Here is a 17,333-nt window from a genome sequence, read left to right on the forward strand (position 1 = left end):
CTCCTTGTCCCTCCCTCAGCGCCGATTCTTTCAATGCTCATGTCACACAGCTCAGTGGGCTATCTTAAAATGACCCTGATGAATGAGCCACGGCGAGGAGTCGGAGTGTCTGTGCTGGTGTAGGTTGAGCTCCCCATGACACCTACGCAGAGCTGGCCCCGTCGCCTGCAGGCTTTGACACATGGTTTCCCCGGTGATTTGTGGCAGGGTGGAAGAAGAAGGAGAAGAGGACATTTTCTGTCCTCACGGGATCAGATGGATGTTTTCAGTTCTGCCTACTGAGCATAACTCTGTTTCTTTCTTTCCCCTTTGAAGAGCTGTTGCTTTATGAGGAACTGATTTCAGACTTCACCATGGAGCTTTGATGACGGGCTATTACTGCACATTTTTAGCAAACAACCAGGCTTTTTTCAAATGAAATTGAGAGAATAGGTTATATCATAAATGGTCGAGGTTGGCTATAAAAATAATATTTCTGGTATTTTAAGCAAGATTAATGCTGAGATCTCATTGTTTTTGATCAGATATGTCTTTGTGCTATCAAATGATGAGTGATGCAACACCTATGCAACCAGTAGGATTATGGGTTCATCAAGGAAGCAAATGGACAGTGTTTCCAGCCCCGCCCCTGCAAACTGTTTGATCTCATCTCCATCAAGCAAAGCCTTCAGCACCGCCCTTGGGACGTTTGATGTTGGACTTCAGAGCTCGCAGCTACTTTGGCGACGGGGGCATGCCTATTACCTGATGCTACATCCAATTTTCTCACCATCAAGATAACTTCAAAGGGCTTAAAAAACATCAAACTTTTAGAAAAAGTCCAAAACATTTTTTCCCCGCTGGCGTTATCTGTCATATTACCAATATGTAGGTTTTGATGAAAAGTAGCATAAACTGGCACATCTGCTGTATCACTTTATTGTAGATCTTTGGATTGGAAGAACTTAGAAGTGTAAAGATTGGTTTTAACAACGATTTGATTATGTCATAATTTGTGGTTAATGATACGTATAATAGTCCATATTGGTTCATTTTGAACAATCCGATTCACTGACCTAAAATGGATCCAGGACCTTTTTAGCATAAACTTCAACCAGAGAGAAATACTTGGTACTGAACAGTGCAGGTGACGTGTTCCAGATTCCTTGTATTTCTCTCAAGAGAATCAAGTGTAAATGAAATATGTGTCCAAACAAACAAGTAAACCAGAATAAATGTCAAATCCATTCAGATTTGAGTTTCCTAAAGTCCACCACTGTTGTTTTTCCACATCCAGAGAATCCAAAGGGAACATTCTACCATACTGTATGGTCACATGTCTTTTCTAAATTCAAAGTGTTTCCACACATTGGACTGGAATGATGGTTGATCAGTTTTTGCTGACATAACACGTGTGTTGTCTGCTGTGATTCATTTGGTCGTTAACATTCTAGTAAAGCAAACCTACCGTGTCTGAATCCAAATGGTATTTTCCAATATCAATATAATTGTTAGGTGGGGAGGGTTGTTGACGAAGAACCCAAAATGCAGAGGCGAGGAGGCAGGTAGTTCCAAGTTCAAAGGGTTTAATACTCGTAAAACCAAAAGCGCTGCTGAGCAGAGTAACCAAACATAACAAACTGTTAGGGTAACAGGAAGACAGTGAACCTGTCGGTCAGGTAAATGATAGTATGGACCAGCACAAGAGGAAGGCAGAGACAAGACTTAAATACAAACAGAACTGACAAGACTAGACAGGTGAAAAAGTTGAGAAGAGATTGAGACCAGGGAAGTAAAACTCAAATCTACGACATACAGGAAACCTTCAAAATAAAACAGGAAACAGATCTTAAATCACGACAGAACAAAATAGGAGCAAAAACCAAGGCAAAAAAGCAAAACCCTGATAATAATTGATTTATTTCATTTTGAAACGTTTTTTTAATGGAATAGGTCGAATCATTTCAAAACCTGCTTCTGCCAGACTGATCTGGTTGGATCGTAGGGATATAAATTGATTCATCTATTAAGTTGATTATGCAACGGTCACAAATACAAATGCCACAGTGCGACGGAGAGGCATCAGCAGAATCTTCAAGATTAGCTGCCGCCGCCCGATTTTCTTGATAGTTGTTGGCGTTGATGCAGACAGCAGCAGTCAGGCGGCTGTCAGTCAGGCAGGGATGATGCCTTTACAAAACTGTGCTCTGGCTGGCAGCAGCTATGATTGTGTAAATGTGGGTTACGAAAGTCCGTCGATGCGTACCAAACGATTTCTAATTATCGGACAGTGGAAGTGCGATGGCACCACAAGGGCAGGGGAATGACAACTGGGGGTCTGAAATTGGCCGATCATCAGAAGATTTTGGGGACCTAGGAGACCCTCCTATCAATCAATTATCGCGCCTACTGCCACCGGACTGTCACGGCACAACCTCCAAATGTGTCCTGGGGACCCCAGCCCAATGTCAAAAAATCGTCAGATTGCCGTATAATTTAAACTTTTTTGCCGCGCGGACACCTTCTGAATTTGCTGATAGACTTGCATTTACTTCTTGTATTCTGCACGTTGGTATTTTGGCTCATGTGACCGTAGTCGTTCCACCACTACAGCAAATTAATATTTTTATTCCACACTATTTTTCTTTCTCATTTCTGTTCATTGATCTCATTGGTCTGTTCGTTGAGCATGTCGATGGCTCCTTCTCCGTTAGCCCTTTCCTTCTCCATCTCTCATCCATTATTCATTCGTCACTCCCAGCTCGTCCTGCAGAAGCCATTCCCTCTAGATTCTGCTGTGTGTTAAACAATGTCGTCCCAGCTGTTGCTCTATGGGTGGAAATTCTGAAACAGAAAAGCAGATTAAGGGACAGGAACGGGGTCCCTAATCCTTTAACAAAAGAAGTCGACAGGCCTTGGAGCAGCTGTGTGAGGCTAAATCAGGGATACATTCAGAGAGCTTTATTTAGTGCAAATTTGTCCCGGTGGCCACCTTTTGGAAATAGAAAAAAAAAATCTCCAGAGACCTAAAATCCTTTCCTTTTTGGTGACGACACACCTGCAAAGACAAACTATATTTAAAATCTTTTTCACAGCCCAAAAAAGAATCCTTGTTTTGTTAATCCTTTTTTTGTACAATGTAGGGCAAAAGGCAGAGAATGACATTTCAGTTAAGGGAACACTGATCTTAACATTGGACAATTCAGCAACCACAAATTGGGTTTGGCTTTATATAATGGCCATATTTTATGAAAAGACCCAGTTTCATGAGATTAATCTCTATTTGACCACGCATTTCTACCAACTTTTCTATGCAGTTCATTTTGCAATGGCAGCCTTTCAAGGGATTGCTTCGGTCTGAGGGAAATGACAGTCTTTAAATTTAAAAGTGACTCATTTTTGATCAATTTCAGTCCGGGCCATGATGGTCTCAGACTTCTGACCTTCATCCATCCCTATAACTGTGTGGCTGCTATAAAAATCAATAACTTTGCTCGAGCCTGTTCAGGTTTCTCAAAGTGTGCCAACTCAATCACATTAGCAGAAGAGAAACCGTGTGTGTCAACGAGCAGAGATTAAGTGTTAATCTCTGCAAATTGACTGTATGAGGAGAAGGGGGGATTTTGTCAGAGGGATCTTTTTATACTTGATGAATCTGAAGTGAAGGGAATATGTTACCGGGATTCATCAGCCCTGACTGAGAAACATGATTGAACTGAACATTTTCTTCATAGCTGCTCGGTTGCTTTGAAAATGTCTCCTCGCAGTGGGAGGGCTGCGGCTCATGGGCGACTGAAGAGCTATCCTCACAAAAATTCCCTTTTTATTCAAAATGCATTTGCTCATAGTTTTGGGACTTGAAATAGACCTTAGGACTTTAACTTCTAAGAACAAGTTCTATTATTTTGATGTTAGAATGGGGTTTGCGCTAGGATGGAGTTGTCCTGAAAATGAATCGACAAATATACAATTACAATATCCAAAACACATAACCATACAACATAGATTTACATGTAGACAACCTAACCCTGCTGCAATACCAGGTTAAGAGTATTGTGACGTTGTCTAGGTCTGTGTCATGAGTTGGCATTTTTAAAATTCTTTTAAGCAGTACATATAAAGCATTTTAAAATGCTTTTCATCGTTTCATAGTCAGTATTTGTTCAAATATCGTTTCTTTGTTCATGTGAAGTTAATTCAGAATCTTTCATTGACAGAAAGGTTCCATCAATTATGTAAATGTGTGTATTTCTGGTGTCCATGTCATGAGAACTGTGTGAGAATTAAACACCGTCTTTCACCTTCACAGAGGAAGTCATTCATCGCCACCAGCCTGGTCGTGGCTGTAACACTCCTCGTGGTCGTGGTAACCAACTCGGAGAAATCCAACTTCCTTCAACTTCCCGTGTTTGGTCAAACCTTCAACAGCGACTGGATGTTCTCCAAGCAGACCTACAAGGTCTTCAAGCCTCACCAGGGATACACCAGCATCCCTAAAGAGGAGGTGAGGGACTACAGCTTTCCATCAAAGTCAAAGTCAAAGTCAGCTTTATTGTCAAATATGCTACATGCACATGACATACAGCACAGACGAAATTACTTTCCTCTCGCCCCACAGTGTAATCATCTTATAAAATAATAAAATAAATTAAAATAAAATAGATAAATAACAGCAATAAGAAGAATAACAGCAATAAGAGCAATGAAATGGTTAAAGTGGCAGTTTCAAGTGACAACAGTGCTGAGAACAGTAAGTAGATGCGTCTGTGATGGCAGTCTGTGGTGAAGATGATATTCTGATGCAGGAGTGAAAGTTTTTCAGTGTGAGTTTGTGGCAGGGAGTGGAGGGGGCAGAGGGGGCAGTCTCCTCCCTGATGGCAGCAGGCGGAAGTGTCTCTGGGATGGATGTGAGGGGTCACCTGCAATCCTGCTGGCTTTGTGGGTGAGGCGGTGTCCCTCTCACAGGCCTCTCGAGACGGGATGTCCGAGAGGCCTGTGAGAGGGACACCGATGATCTTCTCAGCTGTTTCTCCTATGTGCTGCAGAGTCTTCCGGCAGGACGCGGTGCAGGCTCCGTACCACACGGTGATGCAGCTGGTCAGGATGCTCTTGATGGTGACCCCATTAAGGTCAAAGAATTTTAAAAAAAGTATCTGGATAGCTCACTTGATTTGGGTGTAGGACTGTCACGCAGGAAACCTGGGTTTGCTTCCCAGAGCATGCAATGACCTAAACCCTTTGTGCTCCTGCCTATCGGGATGTCCCTGTGCCTTGAAAATACAAGGTTGTGACAGGAAGGGCATCCGGTATAAAGAAACTCTGCCATATCGCTGTGGCAACCTCTAACTGTTTTACAAAAGTTAAGCCTTAAAGGTCTGATCTGGGTCAGACCCATGCTTTAGATCAGCTCTGTAGTTTAGACCATTAAAGCCTTAGTCACAACTGCCTTGGTTGCTGGAAGGGACTGTCTAAAGGTGAAAAATGGGCAAACCTGTCCGGGACACAGGAGGAAAGCACAAAACCTCAAGGTTGCAGACCGCTCAGAGAAAATGTTTATGCACATTTTTTCTTCGGGCATGCTGCAAGTACCAGGTCACAGCGAACCCATATACAACACGAAAGGGTGAGTAAAGGTGAGGTAGATGAGGTATTTTTCACTCCCAAGTCCTGCAGTTTGTGCAAAGAGCCCGTTAGTGATGTTCACATGAAAACTGTGCCCTCCATGCATGCAGCCTGACTGTTAGAAATGAGAAAATCAGTCACTCAGAGCGTAGTTTGTGTGGACATTGCACACACATCATGCGCACACAGTGCATGTGCAGCTTTCGCGTGCGGTCAGTAAAGGTTCGGTTCTGACACCTTACAAACTACTGGAGTGAGGCGTAAGGACACCGTACAACAGCATAACCTGTATGTTATAAGTGCGTGTGACTTGCATTGTCCTTACAAATGCTTCGCACATAGCACACGCACAACAACGGTACGTTCCATTTTTATGACGTCCCTTAAGGTGGCCCTACGAGCCTTAAGGGAGCTGCAAGACAAACCTGTGCTCCCTTTAAGATGGGACAGCTCCTCTCCAGGACCCTCCACAGACCGGACAACCCAAAAACCTGTGACTGAGGCTTTAGACAGTTGTCTTCAAAATCCTCTAAAACCGTTTGCGTGTTTTACTTTTGAACCTGTACAGTTGTCCTTGGGTCTTCTGAAAGGCGCTTTCAAATAAAACGTATTATTATTTTTATTATTTGGTAAAGGTCTATGCATCATATTTGATGTTCAGAATCTCATTTGATGTGTTGAGGACCAAAAGGATCACTGTAATACTAAAAGTTAGAGCGTATAACGATTTTGTTACTCTAAAAGAAACATGAATGAGATGTTTAAACTCAGCATCAAACATTCCTCTCTGCTTTGCTGCTTTTTCACGCAGAGGTTTGACTTTGCAAATATTTATTCCAGCATAGTTTTATCATCAGACAACGCTGTTATGTTTTACGTTCACATTGCTGCCTTTTCATGTTGGAACTTGCGTCACACAGGGACAACCTTGCATTTTGCTGTATTTCTTTTCTACCAGCATTTACAAACTTATCATGTTTCATTTCCATATTAAGAGGACAAGTCAGCTCCTTCAGGGCTTCCTTCAGTTGTTGTATCCGGTTATGTATTATGACTCTGAAAATGTCTCTTTGATGTCTCTTGTTTGCATTATTTCCTTTATGTTTTGGTTTGAAAACCCAAGTAGCCGTCAGTGCTTTTGATTCTATTCTACTCCCATCAAACAGCTTCTTGCCGTATGTTCCCTGTGCAATTTATGAACATTAAAATATCAAAGCCCTTTAATTCCCACTACGATCAAAATGGAGAAATGTTTGTTGTTTGGGGCCGCACTGGCATGGTGCTCACGTTTGTGGTGGAGGGGAATGAGTATTCATGCATGATGCCTTCAGTGTGGAGTCTGGTTTTCCAATAGTAATAGAGGCACTGGTCCTTTTGCAGAAGTGCTGCCTTATATTCAGCAGGATGATATTGGCAGATTAATGTGCAGCGTCTTTCTCTGCCTCTGGAGAGCCTCATCCTCACAACATCGGCCCAGAAGCAATCATGCATTACACCAATCTCCATGTCTGCACCTTCTTCTGCCTTCAGACAAGTCTGCTTAAATCACTGCTCCCTCCCCATGGAGATTAATGCAAATCATTGGAAAAGACAGGCAGCTTCTGCAGAATTAGTCCTCCTTTTGGCTCAAATTCCCCCAATAGTGGGTTCTTTGTAGCAAACTAGAAAGGGCAGTGAAGTGTGAGCTGTCAGCCCATGTTAAGCAAACAACAACACCTCCAGAGACATATATATTTACCCCGGACAGTAAGGCAATCTTACGTGAGCCACAGAGAGGTGTCACTAAAGTATTACACAGCTGCATGTATTATGCATAAAGCAGCAGCAGGGTATCGGCCGGCCTTATTTTCCTCATTTGATTGAGTCTGTCTGCAGGTGTGAAAGATTGTTCCTGCACTGCCTTTTAAGGGGAATACACAGCATTTGTCCAATGGAATTTTTCATTCATGCCTTTGATTCACCGCACACCAGCGCAGACCGAAGAACGTCTTCCTGGTTTTAAATCACATGGATCTTTAGGAAAAGCATCTTCTGGAAAGATTTTTTTTCTGTGAATCATCAAAAAATAAAAGTTTAACCAAAGAGTTTTGTTATCCAAATGTGTCTGTTTATTAATGAATCTGCATTGCTGCTTCAACAAGAGTTCCTAAAAACACAAATCGGTTTGTACTGACAACCAACAAGTTTGACTCTTCTGTAAAACTTTACAGCAAACTCAATTAAACCAAATGACAACATGCATTCTTGTTGCAAATACAACCTGTCTAAATCTCAACCGTTAAGTCATTTCTACCTACCAGAGAATTTCATTATTTTCAAACTTAATGTTCGGGTCAACACCAAAACAGCAGAGATCTTTTTCAAAATACATTTAAAGTTATGAAAAATGAACCTAAATAAGTGTTTTCCAACCTTTTTTGAGCCAAGGTTCAGTTTTCCATTGACAAAAAGACACAACACAAACTAAATATGAAATAAAATAAAAAAAAGTCTGTATTAATGATGTGCCAGCCCCTCCAGGATCTGGTGTGTGATAGTTGTGATAGTGTCTGTCTTCCATGTCTTAACAGTTGATTTCTTCACACCAAGCTGCTTACCTGTTGCAGATTCAGTCTTCCAGCCTGCTGCAGGTCAACTATTTGGATTCTGGTGTCCTTAGACAGCTCCTTAAATGTGAAATATTAATTCTATTTTCAATTTTAAAGTTTCTAATACTAAGGATCAGCAATACAAAGATGATGCATATCTAAATAAAAAATTACATTAAAATTTTTAGAACATATCCTAAGTGTTTAAAATCTGGTAAAATAAAAAAAACAAGCTGGAACAAGACAATGATATATATATTTCTTAACTTAGTTTGTTTAAAAAAGCGCGACATGCAGCAAAAATAGAGCGTTCAACAGCAAAACTGTGACGGTTGGCTGATCTTCTTAAGAGGAGCATTTGGAACTACACAGTTTTCCGGACGCATAGAGCTAAAGCTAATCAAACCCATTTTTTTAAGCAGAAGGAATTTGAAATCCCAGCGAGACACTGAGATCCTTCGCATGTTAATGCAATCATTATCGCTTATTAAATAACCGTGTTTTGAGCGTTTTAATGAGCACCAAGGTTAAGTCCCCACCCCAGTGCTTTAATTCAATGATGGCCATGTCTCTGGCACTAGGCCTCTTCTTTTTTTTTTAAATAACCCACTTTACTTTTAACCCAGTCGTGCGTTTAAATCAGAGGCTTTGGAGATTAGATTTTATGTTTATCAGAGCGCTAAAACTGGAATGATTATGAGTGCACGATGACTTCATGGCACAGTGAAACGGCACAGTCCAGACATGAAACTGAAAATGAATCCTGATCTCATGGTATATCTCAAAAATATGAAGGTAATTCTGTTTATCAGTTTAAAGAAGAGGCTTGAATGAACTCACTAGTGGTCAGGACCTCTACTGTTTCATCTCTAACGTGATGTGAAACTTTGTGTCTGCTTTTATCAGCGCGTCGTCCAGCTGACGTTGCAGCTGCAGGTATACGCTTGGCTCAGAGCTTCAGCTAGCATTTTCCAGTCACACAGCCATGTGTCGGAGATGCTGTTAGCCAGCCAGTGTTCCCCACAGATCCAGCCAATCTGCGAGTGCTGAAAGGCGTGATGGAGTTATGAGCCGGGCTAAAGGGGAGCATGTGATGATGGATGAGCGGCTGACAACTCCAGGCAGCTGTGTTCTGTGTCTCACCCATCATACAATGCTCAACATATCAGTCTTTGCTGCACATAATTACAGATTTATTATAGCTCATTACCAACAAGTCTTTACTGTGTTTTTTAATTATTTCTCACTGACTGGTATGTTGGCACATTTTAATATTAAATAGTGGTTGCAGTAGATTTTTTCTGTGGATGATACTTTAGTCAACTGTGTTTTTGTTCTTTTTCTTGGCTTGTTTTTATTTCATAGTTAATATTCTGCAAAACACACTGATGGGAGTTTTATATCTTGGCTCAGTGTTGGAAAAATCCCCTTTCCTTCAGTACAACACACGTCAGACAAAGATGACTTTCATTTAGTTTGTCTAGGAAATATTTCTCCAAAGTATAATCCTTCCTAACAACAACATTTAAAGATATTACCTGTAAGGATGTTAGTCTTTCTCCTTCTGTAGACTATATTAAGGTAGGAGCTCTTCCTTCACTTTCCATCCGTCCGTTTTCTGAACCCCCTGAATTCCTTTTGCTGGTTACTGGAGCCTATCCCAGCTACTGGGACCAGAGAAAACCCTCACATGCATGGAGAGAAAATGCAAACTCTACACCGAAAGGACCCAGCTGGGATTTGAACAAAGGCCATCTCGCTGTGATGGCAGGAGTGCTAACCACTACACTACCATGCAGCACAACCACAGTTAAATGAAAAAAAATGAATTCAAATTTTGAATAACACTTGTTAATCTATTCTCAAGTCTAATACATTAATTAAAAATACATTTTTTCTACTTTTCTAGCCACGTGGGCATCCTGCCAAATCGCCACTTTATTTATTTGATTGAACCACATATAACACAGATGGAAGGACTGGAAGACCTTGTTTGTCATCAATTCAAAAATACATTGTCCAAGTAGGTTTGAGGTAGTCTGGTTTAAATATGATGTGAGGAGAAGTGAGAAAAGGCCAAACACATTATATGTATTAAATACAAAGTATTTATGTGTTTTTTCCTTTAGCAAAATGTTTGCCTTTAGTTTTGAAGTTGTCAGAAAAGAAGGGATCTACATGTTAGTCACACGCAGTAAAACATTTTTAAGTTTCTACTAGTCTCACGTGTTTGTGGTTTTGTTTGATACACAATGAAAGCAAACAGTGAAGCCTAGAAATTTAAAAATGTTCTTTATTGTCCCTGGTATGATTGTAAGCCGTGAAGAGATACAGAAACTGGATACTAACAACAGTAACATTTAATATGTACAATTTTTAAAATTTTATTTGGAAAGCATGACCTGCAATGTGCTCTTTTTAGTTAGAGACCATGAAGCCTACCTGGGCGCTCACAGATCCCTCCGTGAGATTAGTGAAGTACCACAGTAAAGCTGATAACTTCATTGTACTTGGTTTTAAATTAAAGTTAAATCCACATTCAAATCCCTCTTGAAATGTTTCTTGTGTGTATAATTTATTCATAAAATATATCTATTGTCGAGGTCCCTTGTGGAACTATAGTCTGTATTCTTTTATTGTTTCTTCTTGTCTTGATAATTGGGTTTTCAGACATGAGCGTTGTGTGAAAACATTGACATTCTCATAGACGCTACCTTCTCTGCACCAGCCTGCTTCTAAAATGTCTTTGTCACTATGGCAACAGCAGGTAGTGATGATTTTAGCCCTTTGGAAAAAGGACTGCAGGAGGTTACCCGCTTGAACTTCCTTTTGTTGAAACCCCCCTGCTTGCCCACCGTGGTCTTTCTTATGTTTGATGCACACAGCTTGAATGTAGGACACATGTCTAGCTGTGAGGCAAAAAAGTATTTGTCAGTCACAGATTCTGCAAGTTGGCCCTCTGAAAAAGATGAGTTTGGTCTGTAATGTCCATCATATAGACAACTGTGCAAGACAAAAGGTAAAAGAAGAATCCAGCTGTTATTTATATAGTGGACCATGTAGCTTACAAGCTGTATACTGAATTTTATTTTACATGTGTTTTTTAATAATGAATAACATGTAATTCTGTATATGTACACACGTGTCGCAGGTTCAAGAACAAAAATTGTGGATACTTAAACACGCTTTTAGCATTCTGTGCTCCCACTGGACTGTTGCTACCCAATACTAGCGCGTGCCCCTACAGTTGGAAGAGGCTTGGGCTGTGTCCGAATGTGCACTGTATAGGGCGTTCACCACTCTGTATAGTTGTCTGAATCTACAATTCCAAAATCCAGTGCTCTAGAAATTTCCCTGCGAAAAGCCAGTGTGGATCAGTACTCACTATGTTGGGAAATATGTACCACAATGCCTTGCATTTGAGCAACTTTTGGGAAACATATGTGTTTAAATGTATTTTTTTTAATACACCATCAATGTTTTCATCATCAGAACACAGGGGATTCATAAATACAGTAGTTGTCAAAACTGTTCGTATTGATTAGTTTTTCACTTTGTGAAATCTATGACATTATAAAAAAAAGTGAGCATTGTGTTAAAATTGGGTTTAGATCCAGAGCACTAGATAGTCCTGCACTTTGTAGTTTTTTGTAGTTAGTGAGTAGAGAGAAAATTTTGACATAGCTTTGGTGTGAAATGGAAAAGCTGTGCAGGTCTGGTGAATCTCGCTCCAGGCTTTTTCTCTCACAGCTCTATTCCGATGTATGAAAGACTGGGTGTCGTAGAATTTCAAGCCGGGCACAAACCGCAATTTTCATTTCACCTCCATGATCAATTTGTAAACAGTTGGAACTTCCGTGTTTTGAAAAGAACGCTAACCATACGTCACTACCAAATCCAAGTCCCTGATTGGTCAAAGTTTAACTGCTTTAACTTTCAGCGCGTGTTTAGTTGCAGCCCTTTTTGTACATAGAACCCGCAAACGGTTGTAACACCTGTGTAAAAAAAACACGTGAAAGTAAGAGTTTTGAATGCATAAGCTGGAAAAACACAAATGTGTGCATTTATAGACTTCCATTGATTTGAAATTTTTGATTTGATTTTGATTTTTGATTTGAAATGGTTTATTTCAAGCAATCAAATAGAAATAATACACAAAAACAATATAATCATCAGTTATACATTCATACGGTAACTAATCAAACTTAGGATAATTAGACATAATTAATAAATATTGCTTGAAAGGGAGTGGAAGGAAGCGAATTTATATAATCCCACCCCGTTATACTATAACCATTTTATTACATGATTTATCAATATCCGGTTCCTAGGTTTTATCAGACAGAATTAATAATCATAAGGTATCAATAAAGCACATGACAAAGATGAATTACTTAAGTACTACGTCAAAAATAACTATTTTAGAAATCAACATGGCAAATGCAGCATCTGAAATATATGCAAATTATGTTAAAACATAATACTATATCAGTAAAATAGACACAACACTGTTTCAGGAATTTTCATAGCAAAAATTTCATCAAGTATCAAAAGTTAAAAACATGTGCAAAGTTATGCTACATTAGGAAAGATTTTTGAATCAATTTATCAATTTTAGGAGCAAGTGAAGTACTATCATCAAAAGTCAATCAATTTAACAATTTTCAAAGGTGATTAATCATTTGTTTTACTCTTTTTGTATTTTTTTCTTTTTTTTTTTCTTTTTCTTTTTTTTTTTTTCTTTTTTTTTTTTATATAATAAAGTAATGCTGTGGGGGAAAAATAAAAAGGGTCCATAAACTGTCGAATTGTCCAAGGTTGGCATTTCTTCTTTTACTGATAACAGCCGATTTTCTTGGTTTAAACAGTTAATAGTTTTCTTCCATGTTATGTCTGCAGACATTAGATTCAGGTCCATATCCTTCTTCAGCTGATATCAGCTGCGGTGAAAGTTGAGGTCAAGTTGTCTGCAGGTCAGAACTCTGCTGCTATTCAGGTTACGTCAGGCATACGGAGAAAGTGATGATTCCAGGTGTCATATTTCTTGAAATTATTTGGCTCTTTGATTTATTACTCCACGTTGTTTCAGACAACCGTAATCAAGCACTTCTCAAAGTCCTTCATGGTGTTCACGACCAGAACCTTGGACCGGTCCTCTGGACCGAGCGGTTTGACGTAAATCCTGCAGCCTTTAACCCAAGTGTTCTCAATCTGCTTACGCTTCCTGAGAAGCCGTGCATGTTTTGAGATTTCAGCATTCCTTCTGGTCAGATGGTCGTTCAGATAAACAGCCGAACCTTTCAGGTGTTTCCTTTGGTTCATCAAAGCTAGCTTGTGTTTGTGATTCACAAACCTGATGAGGATCGCTGGTTTATCCGTCTCCTTTCTCCTGGGGAGCAGGTGGAAGGTCTCGATGGTATTGAGATCCAGGGAAATCCCTTTAGATGTGAGAAATGAAAGTATTTGCTGTTCCAGCGACGCTGCACCGAACTCCGTATTAGAACTGCTAGCTACGCTGGCGCTAGCATTAGCAGTGCTAGCTCCTGCTGCATTCAGCTTCGCTCGAGGCTTGATTGGTACTCCAGTGAGAATGACATTATTCATCCTTACTTGCTGTTCCACATCGTCCAGTCTTTTCTCCAGAATCTCGACCTGGTTTTCTCGCTGCTCGTTTTGAGCCCGAAATCTTCGGAACTCTTCCATCATCTCCCAGAGTGGTGTTAGCTTAGCCGACACTTGATCCATAAAACTTTTCAGCGTTTCTTGAATAATGTCAAGAGACTTTTTGAGCTCTTCATATTCCTGGGGTTTCTTCGGGGGCATGGTCAGCTCTCTTTTTTGGAGAAAAATCAACTTTTTAAGTAATTTGAAGATAGTTGTATTCGCAGAGAGGCACGCCACGCGTCCTGCTGTATAACCCCTGGAAGTGTGTTGCTGTGTATAGATAGATAGATAGATAGATAGATAGATAGATAGATAGATAGATAGATAGATAGATAGATAGATAGATAGATAGATAGATAGATAGATAGATAGATAGATAGATAGATAGATAGATAGATAGATAGATAGATAGATAGATAGATAGATAGATAGATAGATAGATAGATAGATAGATAGATAGATAGATAGATAGATAGATAGATAGATAGATGACTTTATTAATTCCACAATGGGGAAATTTCATTTATCTGTGGCAGCAAAAATGACATTCAGAAAAAATCTATATAATATAACATAAAAATAGAAGATATATCTATATATATAAATGTATCTATATATATATATATATATATATATCTATATATATATATATAGATATATATATATATAGATAGATAGATAGATAGATAGATAGATAGATAGATAGATAGATAGATAGATAGATATAGATTAAATTAAATTAGATTAAATACATCTAAGGTATTTAATTTTAGCATCTTAGTATGAATTTAGCCAGTGTTTCTTGTGGGGATCTTTTCTGCCAGGGCTTGCCGGCTTGGTCGGTGGTTGTTGCTGCAGTTGTCGCCATTGCTGGGGCAGCTGGAGTTTAACACTGCAGCATCACGGCTGTGAAGTGGACCCCGTTGCTGTCCCAATCTGTCCCCCGAGCTAACTCCTCGTATGAAGAGATTCCCAAATACTGTTTCCTCACAGCAGAGCCAAGCTCTAAGTTTCTTTTAGGAGTTACTTTTATCAGTATTCACAGTGTGTGGGGTCATGGGTCATATGAAAAGCAGGAAACAAACCTGTGTAGCTCACAGTAGTCTACAGCAAACTTTAAAGAGAAGGGAATGAAATGAAAAAAAGAGCCTTTCTTACCTTCTAACCCCCTGCTCTCTGTCCTCCAGCCCCTGGAGCTGCACTGTGACCTGTGCACCATAGTCTCCAGTTCTGGGCAGATGCTGGGCCAAGGTGCGGGTCCACAGATCGACCGCTCGCCTTGTGTCTTTCGGACGAACAACGCTCCCACTGCTGGGTTTGAGATGGATGTCGGCAGACGAACCACTGTGAGGGTGGTCTCCCACACCAGCGTCCCTCTGCTCCTGCAGAAGCCTCAGTACTTCTTCGGACAGGAAAACGAAACGACCTACGTGGTGTGGGGGCCGCTACGGAACATGAGGAAGGACGGGAAGGGTATTGTGTACAACATGCTGCAACAAGCATCAGAGAAGTACCCCCGCGCTCGCATCTACATCACCACAGACGAAAGGATGAACTACTGCGACACCGTGTTCAAGAAAGAGACGGGAAAGGACCGGTGAGCCAAACTTCATCTGCTTTTCTGCTTTTATGTCTGCTTCAGAAGCGACAGCTCATTTCTGCTTGTGGCACAGTGTCCCTGAATTTCTCCCAGACAGATCTGGCTTTCAGTTCTTCACTCTGTCTGAACTGAACATCAGCAGAGGATCTGATCATTGACAAAATGAGTCTTTGACTTCGTTCACACTGCAGGGCTTAATGCTCAATTCCGATTTTTTTTTTTAAAATCTGATTCACATTTCCAATTAAATGTGAACTTTTGTGATCTCCTGTGTGACCGTGAAATGACCCAGAAGTGACCGGCATGCACAGAATACTACTCAACGGTGAACAACGTCACTGTTGTTTGTGGAAGTAGCTAACGTTAACAAGGCATGTCAACAACAGCGTTGTCAACAGTGGAACTCTTTTTGCATTATTACATTCATTTTCACGAAGGAGCCAGCACAATTACAATCTTCTCGTTTTAAGAAGGCAATGGAGCCAGGATCATCTGTACCCACTGTTGTGGAATGGGAATGTGTATGTGTTGGGGCCGCGCGTGTGTGAGAGAGAGAGACAACGCGGGCAGCGAGGTAGGGAATGAGGGGGGCAGTGGGGCGCACGTTCATGTTGTGTGTTACGGAGGATAGTAAAAGATGGCTCCCCCTAGCAAAACTGCTATTGACTCTTTATTAACCCACTCTGGAGAATCTAAGGGTTCGAACGGGGAAGTGAACCCCGGAGGAGGAGCCGCCTTGGGTCCCCCGCGCTCCTGACCACGGTAGGAAAGGGAAAAAAGTCATCGCTGAAAAGGTTCAACACCACGCTCGGCCATTTCGCTGGAAATTTTTCTTCAAAAACCGCCCGGTTGGGATAAGGGCCCTTGGCCTGAATAGAGCTGTCACCCCAAATGAATCCAATCGGTGTCCTAGCTTCCCTTCCACTGACTGGTGTCAGCAGCATCGTCCGACATGGTTGTTGTCTATGTTCTCGTTCCCGTCTACTTCAACGCAGAATGATGACAGCGTATCAATGACGGACGGGTCGGGTACATGTGGCCTGGCCGGTCAGACTGTGGTCGCATTTCAAAAGATCAGATCTGTGTCGTTCAGACTGTCATGAAAAGATCAGATGCAGGTCGCATAGGGGCAAAAAAAAAATCGGAATTGGGTCGTTTCAGCCTGCAGTGTGAACGTAGCCTTAGTGTGTTTGTATTTTCTTTTCATATAGCGCTGACGTTGGATATTTGGAAAGATGGATTTTAGAAAAATACTTGTTCGGACCAAAATCTCATTATTGAGGAAGCATGTCTCCAAACACTGAATCAACATCAGCACCCCACATCTGGAAAAACTGGCAAATTATCCAACCTGCGGATCAATGAAAGCACTATTATCCTGATCATTGTGTGCTGGAGATGCTGGACAGTAGTGTAATCAGAATCTGAAACCCTAGTAGGGGGGATGATCTGTTATTGCTTCAGCTCAATGATGTCCTCTGGTGTTTTTGTGCTCAGCTCCTGGAACCAAAGTCCTCAGCAGCTCATCCATTTTAAAGCCAGCACTTAACTGATTCATTGCACCACAGTGATTATTTTCTATTTACTCTGTCTGTTTGTTTACTTTGCCCCAGATTTATACAAAGTTCAACCCATAGTTTTGCATTTGTATATAGAGTATTCAAGAATATTTAGAATAAAATTCTGTAAACCTATTTCACTTTTCTAGAAAGATGAGATGCCTTTTGTCAACCTTTCCAACATTTGAGTCGTCATTTTTCCATGTTCTGTTATGAAAAGGTCATTTACTGTGCAAACTGAGGCCTGTTGAGTCTGAGATGCCCCGTCCCAGGGCCAGTGTAGGGGTGATCCCAGTCCCAGGTAAAGATCGGCAGCCAATC

The 17,333-nt window shown here is 40.7% G+C and overlaps 1 protein-coding gene across 3 annotated transcripts in view; it reads left to right on the forward strand.

Annotated features, from left to right (window-relative positions):
- Positions 1-17,333, forward strand: part of st6galnac3 (ST6 (alpha-N-acetyl-neuraminyl-2,3-beta-galactosyl-1,3)-N-acetylgalactosaminide alpha-2,6-sialyltransferase 3) — a 110,664-nt gene that overhangs the window by 46,420 nt on the left and 46,911 nt on the right. For 2 of the 3 annotated variants that reach the window (XM_023964749.2, XM_078933981.1), the window contains 2 exons: positions 4,289-4,483; positions 15,041-15,450. In XM_023964749.2, coding sequence (XP_023820517.1) covers positions 4,289-4,483; positions 15,041-15,450 — 605 coding nt within the window. Of the gene's footprint in view, positions 1-4,201; positions 4,484-15,040; positions 15,451-17,333 lie in introns of all 3 variants that reach the window. The other variant, NM_001104876.1, reaches the window with a different exon arrangement.

The sequence above is a fragment of the Oryzias latipes genome, chromosome 17 (assembly GCF_053564925.1).
Source record: "Oryzias latipes strain Hd-rR chromosome 17, Olatipes_Hd-rR_3.1".
NCBI lineage: Eukaryota > Metazoa > Chordata > Actinopteri > Beloniformes > Adrianichthyidae > Oryzias > Oryzias latipes.